This window comes from Stenella coeruleoalba (genome assembly GCF_951394435.1).
Source record: "Stenella coeruleoalba genome assembly, chromosome: 11".
Lineage (NCBI taxonomy): Eukaryota > Metazoa > Chordata > Mammalia > Artiodactyla > Delphinidae > Stenella > Stenella coeruleoalba.
The window spans coordinates 6,105,002-6,123,625 of NC_137157.1; the positions used below are offsets into that span (position 1 = coordinate 6,105,002).

Genomic DNA, 18,624 nt, shown 5'->3' on the forward strand with positions numbered 1-18,624 from the left:
GCGAGAAGCTGGCGGGGCCCCCTGGGTCCAGACCTGGGTTGAGAGTAATGGAAGCAGCTGACATTGGAAGACAACTTGGAGCAGGGCTCTGAAGCTGGAGAGGCAGAGACCCTAGACAGACGTGCAGTCACAGCCCGCGCTGGGCCCGAGTTCTGGGCCCTCAGACACTGGTCACCCTCCAGCACTGTCTCGCTGAGGACGTGATTCTGTGGTAGAGCCTGGTGGGCTGGGTGCCAGCGCTGGTCCTGACCTCAGGTCGTTTCTATAGGTCACGCAGCCTCAATGGAGAGGAAGGGGGACTCGGATATGAGCCCCTTCCCTGTACCTGATACTTTTCTCACGGGGTCACGTGTAGATTCCGGGTCCTGCCGCTCCCGCCCCCGGCGCCCTTCCTGTCTTTCCACCCTGTGGTCGTCCAGCTGGGCCCTTCGTGCAGGCCGGCCTGGCCTCTCGCCTCTGGCCGGGGGTTCTCTGCCGTCTAAGGTTCCAACTTTATTCTGGAAGAGTCAGTGCGCCTGCAGCCTTCCTTGCCCATCGGAGAGAGTGGGTCCTAGAGCCTGAAACCAGACCTGGCTGTCAGAAGTGAGAGGGGCAGGAGACCGTGTGTGGCAGGGGTTTGAACTTTGCTGTGACAGTGACGGGGCCCCTGTCAGCCCCAGGGGTGGGCGTATGATCCACATTTGGGGAAGATCGCTACCCACTGTGGGCTGGAAAGGGAGATGAAGCGATTTTCTGGGAGGTGGCCCTGGTGGCCGTCAGGGTCAGGACCTCACCGGGGGCAGTGGGTGGACGGGACGGTGGGTGAGCGGAAGGCGAGCAGCAGGGCAGGCAGCCCTTCCGCAGAGAGGCGCGGCCCCCGCATCACGTGGGTGCGGAGTACTTCAGTGGCGGTTTGAAGAAGGGTCCAGTGGCTCTGGTCCGCGTGGGGCCTTGTTCTTGCTAGAGTCCGGAGCCCTGGAGGGGAGCCTGGGGCGCACAGCGGGACCGGCCAGCCTCTCATGAGGCTGAAGCCCGGGTCCCGCTCAGCCTCTGGCTCGGCGTCCTAACCGCAGGTGCCCGGGGCAGCTCATGCACAAGGCGGGCGCCCACACTCTCTCCTCGCCCACTCGGCCTGGGGCCCGAGCAGGTGGCCGGGATGGTGGGTGTGAGCTCAGGAACCGGGCTTGGTTGGGGAGGCAGGGGCGTGGGAGTTTTCTGAGCTCCCCGCAGGGGGCCATGGGGACAGCCGTGCTCTGCGTTCTGTGCTGCACTTCACCGCCCCGGGGCCAGGCCGGGAAGGGGGCTGGGCTCCCCTGTGGCACTTGCAGAAGAGCCCTCCTTCCAGCCGCACTCAGACCCTGAAGTGGAGCCCAGGCCCCGCAGCCTCAGCCGCCCCGGGTCAGCCGCCGCCGCCGGGAGCCTCGCCCTGAGCCCGCCGCCCAAAGCCCACACCGCCGCACGACCGGCTGGGGACCCCTCGGCAGAGGTCCCCGGGCAGTTTTCGGGCACGGGTCCCTGGGGACGGGTCAGGGCAGAGGGCCGGTGGTTCTCAGGGGAGATGGCCGCCCTTGCCGCCCCGTCCCGGCGCTCATCCCGGGCCCTCCCCTCAGACTCCTCCAGGCTGGTCCTTGACCCTCCTCTGGACTTTGCCTCCTGTCGGGCCGCTCCCGCCTCTCCTCCTGTCCCAGCCAGCAGGGGTCCTCGCCCGGCCGGGCCCCACCCTCCGCAGCTCACGGTGCTCTTGCACCGTGACTGCTGTGATGCTCGCAGCTACCCCGGGAAGAACTTCGGGTGAGCACTGGCACCCCAGCGCGGGAGGGAACCCCAGCTGGGCCACAGCACAAGGCGGCCCTCAGGATGGGAGGCCAGCTTTCTGACGCCTAAGGTAGTTTTTCTTCTCCTCTTCCACCCCCATCTCCGCACTCAAATGCCCGTGGACAGAGGCTCGCGGTCCCTCCCGAGCCACCCCAGCCGAACGCCAGCTTAGGGTCCTATCAGCGTGCCTGGCTGGCCGGCTCCCATTGCTTCCCGGGGCGTGACTCCCACGTGATGGGGTGTGGGCCAGGCCTTGACCTAAAAGGCCCCAGCGTGCTTCCTGTAGGGCCAGGGACATCCCCTGCCCTGTGCCAGGGCTTTCTGTCGTCAGCTGTGGGTTCTAGGTTCCCCGTGGGTGTGTGCGGCTGGGAATTTTCTATTTTAAAAGAGGGGAAACGGTGGCCATGCCGGAGGATACCCCAGCCCAGCCTCAGGGCTGCCCCTCTGGCTGCTCGTCGGGGCAGAGCGTGGGGCAGGTTCTTCCCCCCCGCCCCGGCCTACAGACCAGGTGGGCGGGAGGATAAACAGCTCTCGCATTCAGTGGGCAGATTTGTGGTGCTGCCGGAGGAGGCCTGTCCCGGCCCTTTGCAGCCCAGAACGGCCCTGGAGGCGGGGACGAGAAATCCAGCCCGTTACTTTTTACGCGCCTCCCATCCCATAAACAATTCGTTTGGCTGGTGTGCCCAGCTTCACGCCCTGGCCTCCTGGCCTGGCCTCCGGCCAGCCCCTGCCAGGCAGCCCTGCAGAGACCCCAGTATTTAGTGGCGTTGGCGGTGGGCTTTCCTCCACGCTGCAGGACCTCGGCCTCCTCGTGTGGACGGCGCAGGGGTAGCTGGCCCTGGCCCTGGCTCCCTTCTCGGCTGCAAGTCCTGGGGCCTCAGTTTCTCATCTGTGAAATGGGACAAACATTAGTGTTCATTATAGCAATTTTTATGAGGACCAAAATGAGAGAATAGGTGTATACTCTGTCCCCTGGCGGAGTGCCCAGACCTGAAAGTGGTAACACTGTCACCTGTCACTGGGCATCACTGTGTGCCAAGCACTGTGCCCAGACTGTGACGGGAGTGACCAGATGGGCCGTGTAGCTGTGTTACCCCATTCTGCCGGTGAGAAAGCCAAGAGATTTGTCCACAGTGAGTAAGTAGCACAGGCAAGATTTGAACCCACGTCTTACCAACTCCTGAGACCAACGATACTGAATGAACAAATGGAGAGAGGGGAGGGAGCAGGACTTGCCCACTGCCCGGAGCCCCTTGCAGCCCCGGGGCCCTGCCTCCCCACCCTCCTCCCGGGGCCAGGCTTCACCCTTCCGCTCAGTTAACTGTTTCCCCGGCCCCCCTGTCCCATCCGCCTTCTGACAGCAGTGGGAGCCACTGTTCCGCGTGACCCTCTGGGCATGTCATTCCCCACTGAGGACCTTCTTGTGCCTCCTTTCCCTGCTGTGCGTGTCTTGAAGCTGCCGCAACGAACCCTTGTCTCTCCCGCACCAGGAGCTCGGCCTTCACCGCCTTCCAAGGCCTTCCAGAGCGCGGCCCCTCGCCCATCCCCCACCTGCCTTCTGTTCTCCCCGTGACCGGGGAGCCCTTTACCAGTCATGGGCCTTGCTGTGTGCTATTTCCTCTGCCTCAAGTGCCATTCCCCATCCCCCTCACTTCTGGAGAACTCTTCGTCATCCTTCAAAGCCTATCTCGCTTCACCTCCTCTTGTGAAGCCGTCTCTGACTTCGAGGCAAGCGTGGCAGCCTCTCTGCACGAGCTGATTCCTCTCCTGGAGCACTGATCCTCCCTACTGCCCCAGACTCGACCCCTTGTCCCCCAGGCCCACACGGTGGCTGACCCAGTGCGTGCCCAAGTATCTGTTTACCGAGTGAAGTGACCGTTCGGCAGTCTGTTCAAGTTAGAATAAATGGTGGGAATCGGCGTAAGTTGCCAAAGGTGGTTGTTCATGCCCTTGATACGATCCCTGGGGAAAGGGAAAGGTGCTCAACATTTATTGAGTTCCTACTGTGTACCAAGTCCTTGGTGCCCTTTAATCCTCAAAGGACCCTGGGAAGTAACAGCTGCCACCCTGTTGTGCAGGGGAGGGAACGGAGATGCAGCCAGGGACAGCGGGCACAGCTGGTTTGGGACGAGCCAGCCCAGAGCCCAGGTGTTGGCGACTCCAAAGCCCAGCACGTGGCGGGCAGTGGAGGTGAGGCACCGGCTGAGGCGCCTGGGAGCTGCTCGTGTCCTTAGGGAGTCTCCTGCTGCCACACCCCCAGCGTTCTTGTAGCTTCTCTTCCAGGGCCCCCCAGAGCTGCTGGGGGGTCACTCGCTCAGCCGCCACATTGGCCTTTCCTGCACCTGGGCTACGTTCGTCTGGTCACCTGTCAGGAGAGAGAAACAGACCTGCTCCCTGGTCACAGCCCGGCCATGGCCTGGGGCCTGTGTGAGCTGACTGACCCCCCATGGCTCCCTTTAGGGTCCCTGTGGAGGGAGGGATAAGGTTGCCAGATAAAATACAGGACACCCATTTACATTTGGATTTCACGTAAATCATGAATGCTCTTTTTGGTGTAAATGTGACCCATGCAATACTTGGGATATGCTTCTACTCAGGAAATACTTGTTTACCTGAGATCTGGACTGAACCAGGCATCCTGTGTTTTTATTTGCTGTGTCTGGCAACCCTGGGGAAGGAAGGGGGCACCCCTAGCCTCAGGAGCCCAAGCAGAGTGAAAACCCAGGAGGCAAGTCTCACAGGCCTGTGGTCCCAGCCACCTGGGCCTCAGAGAGGCTTGGATGTGCTCGTGGTGACGCCTAGCGATCAGCCAGGGAACTTCAGGGGACGGGAAGAGGAAGGACGGTTAGCCCTGGGAGGGGATGGAGGGGGCAGGGGTCCCGGGTGAGGGGCGGCTCAGAGGGGACAGGCACTGCAGAGCTGGCCACACGGGGCCGGGGTAGGGGGTGGGCAGGGACCCTGAGCTGGGGCCATCACCTCTTTAGGGCCCTTTAATGACCTCCCTTCTCCACTTCACAGAGGAGGAAACCGAGCGAGTTCCAGGCCACATACCTTAGAAAGGGCTGGAATAGGCATGGGAAGTAGATCTGGTAAAAAGCAGGCCCGCCCCACCTCAGCGATGCCGACCTTCCTGTGGCAGCTGCAGCTCTGCAAACGTTTGTCCACGTGTGTCCGCACGCACTGCTGCGTGGTCCTCACAGCCGCCAGGCAGGCTCCCTCCCATCTCACAGACGAGGCTTTCCAGGGGCTCCCAGGGCCAGGACTGGTCAAGGCACCAGAGGTGAGGGGCTGAAGGGAGGCTGGGGTCCGTCCCTGCTCTCCGAGAAGGCCAGCCCTGCCCCTCTGCTCTCATCTGGCTCTCCAGGAGCCAGCCACAGTCTCAGCCGGCCATCCGTCCATCTGTCCACCTGTCCATGTACACAGAATCTGCCCACTCAGTGAGCAGCTGCGGCAGAGGACTTGGGCTTAGCTGAAAATGCCCCTGTGACGTGTGTGCATCCTGGCTGGCTCTGCCGGCGGCCTGCACGCGGGTGGTGCTCAGCAAAGGCGTACAATGAGGGAGGGAGGGAGAGGGTGAGCCCAAAGGCTGGCCGACAGCCCTGAGCCAGCAGTGCCTCGTGAGCCACCTCCTGCTGTGATGGAAGGAACACTGAACTCGGACTTCCCTGGCGGTCCAGTGGCTAAGACTCTGCGCTCCCAATGCAGGGGGCCCGGGTTCGATCCCTGGCCAGGGAACTAGATCCCACGTGCTGCACCTAAGAGTTTGCCTGCCGCAACTAAAGATCCCGCGTCCCGCAACTAAGACCCAGTGCAGCCAAACAAATTAAAATAAATTTTAAAAAAAGGAAAACTGAACTTGAGTGTCAAGGCATGGGGAGTCAGGGGAGCCACCGGGAGTCAGGAGGCTCCACGTGGACGCTGTGCTAACTGCTGCATGGCTCAGGGCAAGTCCCATCCGGTGGGCTGCAGCCTCCTCAGTGGGGAAGGAGAGGCTTCCTCTGGGTGCTCCAGAAAACCAGTCCATTCTGGCTGTTTGCTTGTTTGTAAACTCAAAGCAGGATGGCTTGGTTTCAGAGACGGGCCTCTGTCTGTACGTGAGCAGGCGCCTCGGGGCCAGCCACGCTGTGGGTGTCGGTGGCACACCTACAATGGGCTCAGCTGTGGTCCAGCCACTGGGAGAGCAGAGCAGGATGAGAGGCACAGACGAGAAGCGGGCTGGTCCTGCAGAAGGAAGGGCCTGGTGTCCGGGAGACCCTACCTAAATATTTGTGGAAGGAAAGCACGTAGGCAGGTGAGCAGATAAACATGGAGGGCGTCGGGGGTCAAATCACACAAGGGCTGGACTGCCGAGGCTGCACCAGCTGGGCAGCAGGTGCTGCGGGGGAGGCAGGGTGCACAGACAAGGGCCAGTCCCCCCGGGGCCCTGGCAGGGGGCCTCCAGCCTGAAGGCAGGGGTGGAGGTGGTGGGACGGCCCAAGGGTCTGTGTGCGGGGAGTGGGCAGTGGGGAGCAGCGAGGAAAGGATCGGGCTGATGAAAACAACGAGGCGCTGGAGGAAGAGCAGAGCAGAGTCCCCTCGAGGGCCAGTGAGGCAGCCAAGTGAGCACAGGGCTGCTGGGGTGTGAAGTGAGCGCTTGGCCGGGGGTCGGGTCCCCGCGCCACCGCACAAGGTGGGGGAGCCTCTCTGAGCCTCACATCGTCACCTGTCTGGTGAGCCTGCTGGCGGTACCTGGCACTCAGCATCGTGGAGATAGTCCATCAGGGAAGCTGGCAAAGAGCCTGGCATGGGGTCTGGCATTGAGGCGCTCCGGGCGAGTGGAAGCCCACAGACTTACTCCTGTTTCCCAGGTGGGGCCACCCCTAGGGATGCAGCCTGGGGTGGGCTGGGCTCATGGTCAGCTGCGGGTCTAGTCTGGGGCAGCCGGCTGCTGGCGCCCCGGCCGGGCCTGGAATTGGCCGGGAGGATGTAATTTCAGGGGCACAGGGCGGGAGACAGAGCCCTGCATTCTGCTAAGCCCAGGCCCCGTAATGAGAGGCTCTCCCAGCACCATCCAGGCACAGATGCTGTTGGAGTGTAATTAGGGGATCGAGGTGGAGCCGGACCGGCGGGCGGGCGGGCAGGCGGCACAGGCTTGGGGCCAGCACTGCACTGCAGGCAGCAGCCGGGCCTGGGCCTGCAGACAGACACGCCCTGTTGCCCGGGTACTGGCCGCTGTTCTGAGGCAGAGTCCAAAGCCCAGAGTGGCTGAGCCCAGGCGCCTCGCCAGTGTAGCCAGGTTTAGCGAACATCTCTCAGGCCTGAAATGGGCACTGTGCGGTGGCCGGGGGGTGGGGGGAGGGCAAAGGGATGACTCAGGCTTGGGCCCTGCCTCTCAAGGACCCCCCCCAGTCTGGTGGGGGGAGCCCAGCAAACCCAGAAGTTACAGTTCGTGTGGCGGGTGTTATGAGAGAGGGGAGTCCAGAGGGCTGTGGAAGCCCAGGCCCCTAATCCAGCCGAGGGACTTGAGGGGAGGGTGGAATCAAGGAGGGCTTCCTGGGAGAGGTGACACCCAAGCAGAACCTCAAATTGCTGGCCAACAGCCAAGTGTCCCTGTTCCCTGGAGCCGTGGCAAGCAGAGCATGGGGAGGACCTAGAGTGCTATACTGAGAACTCTCAGCCTAACCCTGGGCCCCGGCTGGGGTGGGAGCATTGACGGGTTTTTAGCAACGGGAAGATACAGTCAGGTTTATGCTCTATAAAGTTCCTTCTGTAGCTGGAGAAGGGCAGGTCTTCAAGTCAGACAGAACAGGGTTCAAGTTTCAGCTCTACCACATCCTACCCAAGTGACCAAGGGCAAATTGCTCAGTCTCTCTGAATGGTTCTGTAAAATGATGACAGAACTACTTAACCTTGCAGAGTGAGATGGTAAGGGCCCGTGTTCTCACGTCTGCCTCTGTGCGGCGTGAAAAATCAGGCATCCTGGAGAAGTTGGCATTTGATATGGGCTTGGAGAGACAGAATGTGGAAAAGTCGACGTAGCCAGGGAGGGCAGGGGCTGGGTCGTTTCCGTGCTTCACACCCTGGGGAAAGGTAAGGAAGAGAAGGGGACAGCTCGGGTTTCCCTGCCCCTCCCCTGGCCGTGAATGCTCCATTGCCTCCTAGAAGGCCACGGGGAACGCAGGTTTTGAAGTGAAACACGGTATGCCTGTCTCGTCCGTGTCCCTTGGGCAAGTTACCAAGCCTTTCTTGGGTCCTACTCTCCTCAGTCGCACAGTGGGGATAATAGCATCTACTCTGAAAAATGGTCCTGAGACTTAAAGGCGGTTATTCACGTAAAGTGCTTAGGGCACAGAAGGCGCTCCACAGTGGTAGCTGCGGTGGGTCGTCATCCGTCTGCAGCGAGTTTCAGTTTCCTGTTTTGCAGCCCAGAGCTGCCCCCATTCTGTCTTGCTTCAGGGCTGCCCCTAGATCCAGCCCCCTCACCTCAGTTATTAACCTGTCGGTGCTTCAGTGTTCCCATCCGTTAAGTGGGCCAGTACGGACAGAAGCGCCCTGCTGAGGTGGTGGGGAGAATTCGTGAGATAACATGTAAAGCGCGTGGCTCAGCCTGGCACACAGGCGGCTCTGGGCGGACGGGCACAGCTGTTGTCCTCGTCACCTCTCCCACGGTCCCATCCTTGCTGCCGCCCCTGCCTTTCCCCCCGCGGCAGGACCTTGCTAGCGTTCCCTTCAGCACCCCCATTCGAAGCATGTGGGGGCCCACATTTGTTTCTCCCTGCCTGGCTGGGCCAGCTTGCCGAGTCTGGGCTGGGGAAGGCAGCAGCCTCTTCCTGGCATCCCCCACCCCCAAGGCTCCAGCCTCTTCCTGGGCTCCGTAATTTTCTGCTGATGAGGTGGAAGGGGAGGAAAATCCCTTCCTCCCGAGTTGGGGGAGGACGTAACAAGGTGATTGTTCTCTTCTCCCCGCTCTGCCGTTCCCAGCTTGCCTTCCCTTCCTGCGTGTTTAAGGGACAGGGATGCGGAAAATGATGTTATTGATGAAGTCGCCATAGCAACGACCCCTGAGAGGCACACATTCCAGCTTTGTTATTCTGGGCCAGGGGCTACGAGAGAGGCTGCCCCTAAGTACAAACAGATTGGCCCCCAGCCCCACTGCCCTGCTTTACATGCATCCGTGAGCTTTGCTCTACAGAAGGCGCGATGAACGCACTGGTTTGGGGCAGGCAGAGTCCGCCGTCGTTTATCTCTGTGCACACTCCTGTAGAGCCTCAAAAAATGATAGGAGGCCTTTGGGAAAATAGGCCCTGGTGGGAAAGGGCTGCGGGGGCCTGTCACCGGGCCTAGAGAGTGCAAGAACCTGGGGAGGGGCCCGTCAGAAGGAAGCTTGGGGCGCTTGGGAGAGGAAGGTGCAGCCCGGAGTTCTTGTGCACGGTGTGGCCCTGGCACGTCTTTCCCCAACCCTGATCCAGCCTCACGGTCATACCCACTTTCCAGGCTTACGGTGAGGGTTACATTAAATGAAAGTACAGTCAGAGCCCGAGTCCCTACATCACGGCTTCTGGAAAACTGAGAGAAAGGGGCTCTGACGTGTGTCCCAGATCCAGCCTTTGTCCCTGTCCGCACACACGCTGCTGCCCCTCCAGGCTGCTCCGTCCCTTTCAGGGTGATAACAGCAGCCTCCCACCTGCTTCTGGCCCGCACTCTTGCCCCAGCAGGTTGCCTCCATACAGCATCCAGAGATCTTTCTAACACAAAGTGCATTGCTGCCCAGTTGACAACCTTTCAGTGGCTCCCCCTGCCCAGGATGAAGTCCCTCGGGTCCTTACCTGCACCCTTAGCCAGCCCCACTGGCCCAGAGGAGGGGCCTGCACCTTGAGTGAGTGCCTGGGAGGCAGGTCCGACAACTATTCACTTTTCACAGGTGAAAACTAAGGCTCAGAGAGGTGCAGGGATTGCCCAAGGTCATGCAGCGAGCGTCAGTCTGAATGTGGACCTGGCGACGTGTCAGCAAAGCTTCTGTGTCCTCATTGCTCCCCGCCCCACCCTGGGCACCGAGGAGACACTCGGTCCGAGTTTGCAGAACGTAATTGGATTTGGATGGATTGGATCAAATTAGATTCGACCTGGCGGGCAGCCTGGCCTGACTGGCACCAGGCCCCTGAAGACCAGGATTTCTGGGAACAACTCTGAAATTATATCTCTCTTCCCCTCGAGGAGGGGAGGTGAACAGGGCTTTCTGCTGGACTCAGCACTGCATGGTATCACGATGGGGAGTGAGGCCGAGGGAGTGGCTGCGCCTGGCCCCGAGGCAGCTGTCTTGTGGTCCAGCTCCCAAGAGTAGACACGGTACAAAGCAGGGGCCCACAGGAGGACAGAGGGAGACAGGGCCCTTCGGTCCCGCAGGCTCGCAGAAGCCTGCTCTGTGCCCAGTTCTGGGCTCCGCCCTTGTTCTAGAGAAGCCCGTGGAGACAGTGTGCCAGCCAGAGCTGGCGGGAACGGGCCGGGCTGCCTCAGAGGAGCTGGCATGGGGCTGCAGCCGGGCGGGGGACCTGCAGTCCCTTCCAGTGTGGAGCCCAGGACCATTCTCCTGCAGCAGAAGTGCTTGGCAACACGCACCTTGCATGCCCCCCCTCCCCGGGGTTCACCTTTCACATCCAAACTTCCACTTGGCCCCATGGCCCTCAGCAGTAGCCCTCCCAGTACTACCCCTGTTAGCTCGCAGTGCTCAGGACCGCCTTCCTGGGCGGACAAGAAGGGAGAGCCGTCCGCTCTACCCCTGAGGCTCTGAGGCACAGAGGAAGCCACGCCAGGCTCCACGTGTTCCCTGCCCCGCCCTGCGCCTCCACAGTGCCTCTGCCACCGTGGCTTCATCTGTAAGGTGAGGGGCTGAAGTGGGCCACCCTGGGGTCTCTAAGCCAGAGCCTCCCAGAGGGGCTGGGGCAGAGTTCCCCAGGATACTGTGTTAAGTGAGGGGGAGGGGGCTATCCACGAGTGCCTGCAGGACTTCTCAGAGCCTTTAACGTGCGTTGTGAATTCCCTACCTCAGGCGACCTGGGATGCTGTGTTTCACAGGACACACAGCAGAGAATGCCACAATAGTGCTTTCCAAATTCTCTATGCCTCTCGCCTTGTCCCCTAAATAATAGGCAATGGGTTTAATCTGCTCTGAGGTAAGAAAGGCTTCATTTCTCTCTCCTCTTCCTCCCTCCCTCTTTCTCTCTTCTTCCTCCCTTCTCTCTCTTTCTCGCCCCCATTCTTCTTTGCTTTCTTTCAGTTACTGTTTGCTGACCCCTAACTCGGGGCAGGCCCCGTGCTGGGTACTTGGGATACAGGAAAGAGTAAAGGTCAGGTCTCCCCTCAAATTACCCACGGTTGGCAGGAGAGCACAACTTAGCAGCTACACGCATTTTACACAAGGCAGGATGAAGCAGCAGCAGTGTAGAAAAGCTCTAGGAACAGCCCTCCTTCCTTAGGAACCCACTCTGTGCCACACACGTTGCACGGTCTTCTCATTTGAGCCTCACGGCAACCCTCGGAGGTACACGTTCTGACAGCCCATTTGTCAGCTGAGAAAAGGGAAGAAGGTATCTGACCAGAGGCTCGGGTACGAGCAGGGGAGCCCTGGCCCCGGCCCCTCCTGCACGAGGCTCAGCCTTCCTCGGAGCATTTTGATGGTGTGAGCACGTGGCCAGGCTGGCCTGCCGGCCTGGGGGCTGGACTCTCCCTCTGGCGCCTTTGCATCCGCTCCCCAGTAAGATCTCCTGAGCATCTGCCGTGTGCAGCCAGGGTTCTGGGCGCGGGACACAGCAGGGACAAGACACGGCCTCTCGGAGCTCGCTGGCTGGTGGGCAGGGCGGCCGCAGGTAGACAGGCACGGGAGAAGCGCAGAGCCGGCCCTTAGCGTTGCGCCAGCTGGAAGGAAGAGACAAAGCCAGGACCCTCGGTCTGCGGGACAGAGCTTGAGCCGCGCCCAGAGAGTGAAGGAAGGCATCGGTTAGCCGCCAAGGGGAGCCACTCAGCTCGGTGCTGCCCTGAGGCGTGGGTCTCATAGGCCAGCCCTTTAGCGCTCCCCTTGCTTAGGACGCCGCCAGAGTGACCTTGCTCGTAAGAGCCCGTCACCTTTCACAGAGCAGCTGCAGAGGGCATGGGCCAGGCCCGCCCGAGGCCGCTCTGCTATACGTCCAGCCCAGTGGGAAGGCCGGTGGTGGCTGCAGAGGGAGAGCGGGGACTCAGAGGACAAGCAGGTGAGAGGTCGGGACCCCAGCTGCCGTAAAGCACGGCCGCTCGAGGAACGCCACGCTGTTTGGAAAGGCTAGAGAGGTGACACCAGCAGGAGAGACGAGGCTTCGTGATGGTTCTGCAGGTGAGCTGAGGCTCCGCCCTCGTGCTCAGCGGCAGCCGGGTAAAGGTCAGAGAGGAGCGAGGGGTTCTGTGCTTCGTTGAGGGGCTGCCCGGAGAGCTTCACAGTCTGAATTTGCCTTGAATTTTCATAGGCTCTTAATTCTGAGGACAACAAATAGTAACAGGTACCATTTGTTAGCCCAGCTCTGTGCCGGGTTCCTAGTTCTGTTCACCCCCCAGCAAATGCATGCTGCCTGTCCGTCACCTGAGTCCCACAAGGGTCGCTCAGTGACCCCCAGACCAGGAGAGCCACGGCTGGGAGCCCAGCGGCCTGGGTTCCAGGCCTGCCGTATGATCTGGGACAGCCACCCCTGCCTCGAGGCCCCGTTTTCCCCATTTGGAAGATGGATGGCAAGGAGCCGTCCAGCCCTGACCATCTGTGGTCCTGCCAGCCATGAAGCCGAGCTTCTCGTGGCCCGCGGAAGCCAGTGCCGCCCCAGAGTGGAGGGGAAGGTCACGCAGTTCCCGCGTCCACGGCTGGGCAAGGGGCTGAGTCACCCGCACAGAGGAAGCCGCACCCCCGGCCCCCAGCTAGGCCGTTGTGGCCTTCTTTGGGGTGGTTGCTAGGGTCACTTTTAAATATGATGGCAATGTTCTCACAACCACCGTGTCAGGAGCGTCCAGAAGCGCTCGAGCTGAGCAGAAGCGGTCCAGCCGTACGTGAGCCTGGCTGCTGGTGGCTGCCGCTCCCAGCTGGGAGACCCAGACCCAAGGCTGTTCCATTTCCCCTCCCTTTGCTGTGGGGACCCGGAGCATCCCCTCCTGGGCAAGACCTGCCCTGGACGATGAGGTCACTGGGGAGGCCCAGAGCTCAGCCTGAGTCACCTGGAGAGCAGGGGGGAGCCACACAGCTACCCCACAGCGAGGAGAGCATGGGTGTCCAAAAGGCCCTTGACGGGCCTGAGGGCCAAGGAAGGCTTCCCGGGGGAGGGAGGGCCGCAGTGGCACGGGCCTTACAGTGCACATGCCTTTCGGAGCCACAGCAGTAGCTGACTGGCCCCTAGAGCGCCCAGTCTGCAGCAGGCCCAGCCGACAGAGACTCCCGCCCGTACAGGCAAGGGTGACAAGTGCCTGGAGAACCAGGGGCCAGGGCTCCAGACAGTATGGTCGAGAATCACACCCACCCCGCCTTCTCCTCTGCAAGGGCCCCTCCTCTCAGCCAACTCTCCTTGTTTTAGAAAATACCGTTTTTAACCAAAGACGTACTAATGTTGATGTGTAATAAAGTTTAAATTTCCGTTTTTAAATAAACCAATAGAGATAAATTTCCCCATTTAATCTCTAGTAAATATTTATAGCCATAACAGAAACACAAGCTCTTTGGGCTCCAGTTGGACAATTTGACTTGCGTAAGTGAGAAAATCAAGGTGAAGGAATAATGAGAGTAATAAAATCAGGTGAAACCAGAGGTCGGTGCGCTGAGCAAAATGTCTGCTTCATTCATTTTGACTTGTTTCTGTTTTCTTCAACTTCAGACTTTTTTCAGTCTTTATGGTAGCTGCCAGGGTGTTTGTGTTTTCAAACATCTGTCAGTTCTCAGTTGCCCCCCGCCCATGCTTCAAGTGGCCGAGGTCAAGATTGAGCTAGTTAGTCCTCACCTCGAACAGGAGGCCGGTGAGTCACCTGGGGGAGGAGGTCTCAGGGCCGTGTGGGCGGACAGCAGCCCTTCCTTTCATCTGCACTTAGCCTCTTGATGGACTTGTGACCTCTAACCTCTCACTTGACCCCTGACCTCATAAATTCTGGAAACTCCTCACAAATCCCCGGGAAGATAAACATCAACCGGGGTCAACTGAAGGGGGTTCCGAGCCGCTGCGGGCAGACAGGGAGGGGGATCGTCTTCTGGGGTGGAGGGGATTTCCCCAAAACTGGGGGCGACTCAGGAGAGGGGCCAAGCGGCCCACCCCAGGGAACCCTTCTTCTCCCTGATCACACCAGGGCGTTTTGGCGAGATGCTTGGCGGGCGCTGACTGGGTGGTATGTAGAGGCCAGGCCTCCGGAGGTGGATGGGCCACAGTTCCTGCCCTCGAAGCCCGTGGGCAGCCCAGCTCTGCACTCAGCGAGGCCTCTGGGAGGGGAGAAGGCAGGGAACCTGGCTGGCCTTGGGAGGGACAGGGCTTCCGAGTCGGCCAGAGGACGAGCTTCAAGGGCCGGCCGGGCAGGGCCAACGTGGACAGGCTCCAGATAAAAAAGCCCGCTGCAGCTAGAGCATGGGGTGCCGAGCAGGCAGTGGCGTGGCCCAGCCTGAGCCGCTGCCACAGCCTCCCATTTCTGAAGTTTCCCAGCCAGCAGGGGAGTCCATTGCGAGCTGCCCTTTTAAGTTGAGGCCTCGGAGGAAAAGGTGCCTGAGGTTTGCACACATATTTGCTTTAAAGAGGAACATCTGCCGACCAGCAGGAATCTCAGGCTACCATTAGGAGAACAGTGACGTGTGTGGCCTGGACCGGAATAAGCACGGAGGGCGGAGGGACGCCTGCTCGGGGCTCCGGGCCTGCAGGGCTCTGCACTGAGGCTGGGGGTTCCGTGGGTCCGGGGAGCACTGCAGCTGGAGGCCGGCCGGGGCGTGTCGGCACCCCGACCCGTCAGCACTCCCCTGTGTGCCCAGCCTGACATGCAAGCCTCCACCTGCCCCACGGGGGCTTGTGGCATCCCCGTACAAACTGAAAAGTGCTGCGCACCGCCATCGTTTTAAACGCCACCCACGTCTGCTTTCGCGGGGAAACCATCTAAACCCCTGACCTGGGAAGCACCCTGCAGCCCATGCCCTGTAATCTGACCCAGGTCAGGAGCGTTTCCTCCATGGGTCCTGCAAGCTCATTTCCGGCCTCCGAGCAAGGCCTGGCTCTAGGCCTGGGCACCGTGTCCTCAGTTTCCCCCTAGGGGATCGCCATCTGGATGACTAGGTGCACCCCCCGTGTGCATGCCATGCACGTGCCGACGGCAGCCCAAGAACACGACGTTTGTTTGTGACATTTCGCCGGTTTTCTCTTCTAAGCCTGAAATTTTCTCTCTCCCTGGTCCCCAACCCCTCTCTTGTCTGTCTCTTCCCAGAGGGTATGAACTGCATGAACAAAGACCATGGCTGTGCCCACATCTGCCGGGAGACGCCCAAAGGTGGCGTGGCTTGTGACTGCAGGCCCGGCTTTGACCTTGCCCACAACCAGAAGGACTGCACACGTAGGTAGATGGAGGCAAAGGGCTCAGACATTCCCACGCGTCTCCTGCCGTTGCTTTGTGGGGGGTCTGTCCAGTCTGCTGGACGTTGCCTGAGAAGGGCACTCAGTCCCCTGGGGGGAGAGAAGGGCAGGGCCCCCCCCCGAAGGGGCCTGGGAGGCATGAGGGACAAGGGCCGTAAGCCCCAGGCTCGGGGTTTCCCTGGCATAGTACCACTGACACAGCCCCAGACCTGGGCTGGATCTTATGCGGGGCCCTGCGTGACAACCCTGCCAGTGCTCATCGTAACCTCCTCCTTCCCCCCCGCCCCCAACCCGAGAGACCCATTGGCCCTGTGCTCGAGCTCTCCAGCAGGAACGGAGGGACTGTGGGTTCGCAGTGGGCCAGGGCAGCCCTTGGTAACAGAATGGTATAAAGAAGGCAAGGAGGGGACTTCCCTGGTGGCGCAGTGGTTGAGAATCCACCTGCCAATGCAGGGGACATGGGTTCGAGCTCTGGTCAGGGAAGATCCCACATGCCACGGAGCAGCTAAGCCCGCACACCACAACTACTGAGCCTGCGCTCTAGAGCCCGTGCTCTGCAACAGGAGAGGCCACTGCAATGAGAAGCCCACGCACCGCAACGAGGAGTAGACCCCGCTCACCGCAACTAGAAAAAGCCCGCGCTCAGCAACGAAAACCCAATGCAGCCAAAAAATAAATTAATTAATTTACTTTTTAAAAAAAAAGAAGGCAAAGAGCTTGGTTCTGGGGGGGTCCCAGCGCAGGCTGCACTGAGCTTATTTCCAGGATCAAAGACCAGAGCTCATAGCCTAGCCCTGAAAGGCCCACTATAGACGATGACACCCTGGGGAATCTGGATTGAATGAGGCCTCTGGTCAAAGGTGCCGTTTCAGGACCAGCTTGGAGGTCAGCCTGCAGGACGCAGGCGTAATCCAGCCTCTTAATGTGGTCACTCGGCACTTCCCAGTAGGAATGGGAGCCAGCAAACGAAGTGAGACGGTGGCTGAACACACTGAGTCCTCAAAGCTTCGAACGCAGTGCATCCTCCCGGCACTGCGTGGGGAGTGGCAGGACGTGGCCTCTGCTCGCCGGGCAGCCGGGATGCCCAGATTGGTGTGATGTTTGCTGTGTGTCTGAAAAGAGTGGAGGGTGGCTGGTGTGACTGCTGCCCGTCTCTGGCCAGAGACAAGCACTTCATACCAGGCCCACCTTCTGCTGCAGAAAAATGGTATGAAGGAGTCTGAGTCCAACTCCCAGGCTGGCCACTGAACCAGGACACAGACGCTGACCAGCTCTCCTAAAGAAAATGGGCTTTCTTTCCATTCTTCATTCTGTGGAGAAGACAGCTGGCCTTTGCCAGCCCGTCGTCCTTAGTCATCGTGACTCTTCCAGTTCTCCTCCACTCTCCTCAGTCATCGAGATCTCGGGGACCCACATGCCTCAGACATAGTCCCTGTCACCAAGGGAGCTCGTGCTCCAGCCCCCACGCCTGATTCGTCCGTTTCCCAAGGTGAAGACACTTCGTCCTGCCCAGGTTGGTCCCAGATGTGGACCAGCCTTCCTCTTCTAGTCATTCCTGCGGGATCGCAGTGATCAATAGATACACTGTCACCAAGGGGAGGACCAATCAGGGACGCTGTTGACGGGGAAATGCCCGGCTCTAACCCAGGCCCTCCTGTCCTCTACAGCAGATGGATCCCTTTAGCTGCAGAGAAACCTCCTGCCACCTGGCAACCTTCAGAACAGAGAAGGAATAACTCCAGCTTCCCAGTCCTCCCCGTGGGGTAATCTGAGCTTCCTCAGGACACAGGCCAGGGACCAGCATATGTGGCGTGGGCAGGCTTGTTGACAGGCTTGGCCAGGAGGAAAGCACATTCCTTCAGTCCGCAAGCCTGGCTGATGCCCGCCCTGGCCAAGCCCTGAGCTAGGTGCCCGAGAGAGAGCCGTGGGCCCCAGGAAGTGGCTGGGACTGACTCACAGGCTGCCTAATCCTATGATTCCGTGTGGGGCGAGTGCTACAAGTGCTACAAGGGGACGGTTTGCTCAGAGAGCATCTCCTGAGGGACCAGCCTGGTCTGAGAGGTCAGGGATAAGGAGAGCTCTGTGCACGGCCGAGACTCCCCCGCCCCACCCGGACAGAGAAGAGCTAAGCCCGCGCCCCGAACTTTTGGTGAAGCAGATAGAGTCCCACCGTCTCTGCCCAGTGGCTGGGTGTTGCCAAGGTGTGTGGAGAGTCCAGTACCCATCCTGGAGCCCAGGAGTGGGTGACTGCCCTGCAGCCCTCCTGCCGAGGGACGGCACCCCTGGCTGTCCACCCCGTCAGCTTTGGTTTCTTCTGTGTGGTTAACGTGGATTAGCGTAAAGTTAGCTCTGACACTTCCCTCTAGCCCTTGAGCTCACTTGAGGCCCAGGAAATTCTAGATCTGGAGTTGGGTCGGGGGCTGAGGCCTGGCCTAGGCAGCCGCTGTGACCGATCAGGACCACAGGGGACTCTGCCCAAACTTTCCTCCCTCCAGAGCCCAGGACTCACTCCAGGGCCAGAGGAGGTTTTCTCCATCCTTCTCTGGGTCTTTTCGGAGCTCAGGGCTCCAGTATTTACTTCCGTGTACGTGCTATAGGCTCTCTACGTGCTCACAGCTCGGCCCGTGTGGTCTGGGAGATGCACGCGGGCCTGCAGAGGGGGAGCGAGAAAGTGGCCCTCGCTCCGGTTGCCTCAGACAGGCCCGTGTCCTCCGTAGAGCCACTTGCAGGGTGCCGTCCATCTCCTGGAGCCCAGAGCCTGGAAAGAACTGTCCCCTCACTGGTCCACCCCTGCCCACCCTGAATGGGGCTTTTCTCAGTCCGGAAAGGCACGTGATATTCAGCCCAAGGTGGGGCTCTCCCCTCACCTGAGATCCGTGCTCAGCAGCAGCCCCCTGGGACCTTGGCTTCCCTGAGGCTCCTCCTGTGCAGAGAGGTGAGAGACCCTGACTCCAGGCTGCCGGGCACCCAGAAATGCTGGGAGAACAGACACTCCCACACAGAGGGGCCAGAGGGCTTGGTGGCAAAGCCCCAGCTGTTTCCTGAAGCAGTTCTGCATGTCCTTGAAATGTCGCCCCGGAAGCTGGGTCCCTCCTTCGGATGGTCATGAGCTCCCTGTGGAAGAGGCAGCCCGCCAGCCGCTGGTCGCTGAGGACAGTGTCTGGGACAGTGAGTAGGACCCATTCTCCTCGCGCCCTCCTCACCTGGCAGGGAGACCGCGTGTGGCCAGGTCGGCAGGGCCAGCGTCGCTCAG

The 18,624-nt window shown here is 60.5% G+C and overlaps 1 protein-coding gene across 2 annotated transcripts in view; it reads left to right on the forward strand.

The window, feature by feature from the left end:
* The window catches only part of SCUBE1 (signal peptide, CUB domain and EGF like domain containing 1), a 127,108-nt gene that overhangs the window by 55,346 nt on the left and 53,138 nt on the right, over positions 1 to 18,624 (forward strand). For both annotated transcript variants that reach the window (XM_079938557.1, XM_079938558.1), the window contains exon 5: positions 15,226 to 15,351. In XM_079938557.1, coding sequence (XP_079794683.1) covers positions 15,226 to 15,351 — 126 coding nt within the window. The remainder of the gene's footprint in view (positions 1 to 15,225; positions 15,352 to 18,624) is intronic.